This window comes from Quercus robur, chromosome 6, assembly GCF_932294415.1.
Source record: "Quercus robur chromosome 6, dhQueRobu3.1, whole genome shotgun sequence".
Lineage (NCBI taxonomy): Eukaryota > Viridiplantae > Streptophyta > Magnoliopsida > Fagales > Fagaceae > Quercus > Quercus robur.
In genome coordinates, this window is record NC_065539.1 from 21,635,278 (window position 1) to 21,639,031 (window position 3,754).

At 32.2% G+C, this 3,754-nt stretch overlaps 1 protein-coding gene across 1 annotated transcript; it reads left to right on the forward strand.

Annotated features, from left to right (window-relative positions):
* Positions 1 to 1,090: 1,090 nt before the first annotated feature.
* Positions 1,091 to 2,261, forward strand: LOC126689677 (protein MIZU-KUSSEI 1). The gene has a single exon (XM_050384886.1). The coding sequence runs from the start codon at positions 1,241 to 1,243 to the stop codon at positions 1,958 to 1,960; it is 720 nt and encodes a 239-aa protein (XP_050240843.1). The 5' UTR covers positions 1,091 to 1,240; the 3' UTR covers positions 1,961 to 2,261.
* Positions 2,262 to 3,754: the final 1,493 nt, after the last annotated feature.

Here is a 3,754-nt window from a genome sequence, read left to right on the forward strand (position 1 = left end):
TATTGGATTTAATGAAACGTAATGTGACGTAATGAATTCATCATCGTATAAATTGCTTATAATTCATCAAAATAAATAAATAGATGCTTATAATTTAGAAATGACTACCATTACCACCTACCAAAAAAACAGTTCGAAATGACTTCCACTTAAAAACATAATAGCAATTCATGAAATGACATCTATTCAAATAATTTCCACAATAGCCTTATCTTCAACATATAAATTGTGCTTATAAATCAAATAAAACAAAACCTGAAACATTAAGTCATTATCTAATTAAGCAACATCGATACTTGTCATTCATATCTTCGTTTTGACTATCGATGCCATGAGTAGACTAATGGGATGTGTTGTGTTTAGTACTTTATGAATTCATATCTTAATTCTATTTATTATATTCACTCCCAAAATTACAAAGGAAAAAGGGAGACACATAATAATCCATTGATTTTGTAGCTCTTCCCCCAACCCCAAGAAAGAAGAAAAGTAAATGGAAGTTTATAAAGCCCTGTATGCATGAAACGATATGCGATAAAAACATTTTTTTCCAAAACTTTCGATAACGTATTGTTTTATGTGACCATCTATCTGTATGTAAATCACTTTATTAATTGAATTAGGAAAAATTATACTTTGAAAACTATCATCCTCATTATATTTCTCTCCCTTAATTTTAACGGCATTTAATATTGAAAAATTAATTTATCTCTCAGCTTTTTGTTTTGTATAAATGAGTAAATTGGTATTTTAATACTAAATTTCATTAAACTTGACACCAACCAAACAATAGAGAGGTATTGAAACAGAGTTATAATTTTTAGTGTCAATTATGTATTTAAATAGTGATTGAAATTGACAGTTATTTAAATGAATTACATAAATGTTAACTGTTAAGTATATTATGTAACTAAATATACACATAAACTGATTTGAAAGAAATTTTTGGTTAGTTGGAAGAACTTTTCTTTCAACTGATTTGAAGGAAATTTTTGTTTAAACTGTGATTTTTTTTTTTTTTTTAAACTATTAATTTATCCTTTTTAAGTCCAGCTCAAGCCTACTTATAAGGCCAAAGAAATGGCATTATTGACCACACTTTAAGGATCCATATCAATTCCCATCTCACACCACAGAATCAAAACCAAACTTAACAACTAATTAATCCTTCTTCCTCTCTCTCTCTCTCTCTCTCTCTCTTGGCACTCTTCCATAGTATTTTCATCATCACCCACCATTGATGGGGGAGTTACAACCACAATCTTCCACAACACCTCCACCACCACCACCACCTCGCCACTTATCTTCCCTTGTCCAACCTTCCCATCAAAGAAAGAACAAACACAAAATCAGAGTCCTGAAAGTCTTTCACTCTGTCTTTCGTTCCCTCCCAATTATAACACCCGCATGCAAAATGGGCTCTATCTCTATGCCAACAGGTTTACCTGATAGTCATCGAAACGGTGCTGGCTCACGAGTGACTGGCACTTTATTTGGTTACCGTAAAGGACGTGTAACTTTGTCCATACAAGAAAGCCCTAAGTATTTTCCTACGTTGCTGGTTGAGTTAGCCATGCAAACAAATGTGTTACAAAAGGAAATGAGTTCTGGGATGGTTAGGATTGCACTTGAATGTGAGAAGAAAGGTGACAAGGATAAGACTAGGATTTTAGACGAGCCCTTGTGGACCATGTATTGTAATGGGAAAAAGAGTGGTTATGGGGTTAAGAAAGAGACTTCAGAGGAGGATTTGAATGTGATGGAATTACTAAAGGCTGTGTCAATGGGTGCTGGTGTTCTTCCTGGGAATTCTGAGATTGAAGGGCCTGATGCTGATTTGGCTTACATGAGAGCCCATTTTCAACGTGTTGTGGGTTCGAGGGATTCAGAGACATTTTACATGTTAAGCCCAGATGGGAATAATGGGCCTGAGCTTAGTATTTTCTTCGTGCGGATTTGATTACTAAGATCGTCTATTTCGTAACGGTAACAAACTAATGAGTGAACATCATATGATTCAATTTTTTTTTTTTTTTTTTAATTTACAGTATTCACTAAATCAACCATTGGGTTGGGTTATTACATGGATGATTTGGTATATGTCTGTTAAGAGATATCTTTTTAGGTAGCTATATTTACAATGTTAACATCTTGTGGAGTTGGGGCCCATTTATACAGAGAGAGACAGAGGAATATGGGGTTAGGATAGGGAGAAAGAAATAAGGGATGATGAATTAGGACTCCCAATATGGGGAACTAAAAGAGACAATGTTGTTCTTTTATTCATATATATAAATATAGTTTCTTTATGTATAAGAATAGTTTACTCCTTGCTTCTTCTTCTTCTTCTTCTTCTCTCTTCGTTTTTTTTTTTTTTTTTTTTTTAATTACAATTTTAGGTTTTATGGATTTATTCCATAGGGAAAAAGGTGAGCATCTCCCAAAGACTGCTAACTGGTCATTATAATTATTATATTATTATTATCCACTGCAAACGATGCCATCGTGCTTCACATCTTAAGGACCTAAATGTACAGTGTTAAGAAGTCTATTATGGATCACTAATGAGATTCAAAGTTTGGGAAGTGATATTATATTTCTTGTATATAGTCTTTTTACACTTTATAAAATGTTAAATTAAGACTATATTGTTCTAGGCTCTACCCCTTCTTTTTTTTGCAATGTATTAGCTCTTGAGCAAGCTAGAATTTTACTTTCTTAGATGCTGTTTTTTGTTCTTTTATTAATAAAATTGTTTATTATAAAAAAAAAATTAATTTAATTAAAAAAAAAAAAAAAACTTGATAAAATGTACGTGAACTGCAAGTACACTTAAAACACGTTGATTTCAACTTTTTGTGAAAACACAAACTAATCATTACAAACTTTACTACATAAAACATACAAATTGATATGGTAATAAATATGATTTGATGTGATAATGGATGTGATGATTTCAACCACTTGAGTCTATTTGGTTACAGCTTATTTTGTTGAAAAATGAAAACTAAAAACACTGTAGCAAAATAATTTTTAAATGTATAAATAGTGCCGTAGAACTCGTTTTTAATGAAAAAGTTGCTAAAAAGTGAGATTTGTGGGTCCTGTAAACAGTGCACAGGACCCACTAATGTTGCTAGAAAGTCAAATATTACGACTAAAAAAAGAAAAAGAAAAAAAGAGAAACGTAGACGCTGGACACGCAATCCAAACGCTGCCTTAATAATGAATCTTTAAAATATTTTTGTGATTGTTGACACAACAAATTTTAGGGCCTGTTTGGTAGGGTATTTTAAACAACATTACACACTTTTTCACATACTTTTTTACCCACACGTATTTCAAAAAACTATAAACAATACTACTCAAACTCCTCTACCAAAATATTTCTAACATCATTTTACAATTTTACACTGTGTTTGGTTGGGGCGAAAATAGGGCGGATGGAAAACTGAGGGAGGAAAATAGGGTGGAAAACAATATTTTCACTGTTTGGCAAAAAAAGGAAAATGCTAAGGATGGAAAACTCGGGAGAAAACTTTCTCTCTCGGACCCACAATTTTCATCCTCCCAAATCGGGAGGAAAATTGTGGAGAGAAAAGTTCTCTCATAACAATTTTACAGAAATGCCCTCACAGATACAAACACAACGACTACAAACACAACAATCTTTCTCTCAAACATCTCTAAACTCAAGCATAATCAGATTATCAGAATACAAACTCAAAAACACAATTTTAAAATTAATCAAATC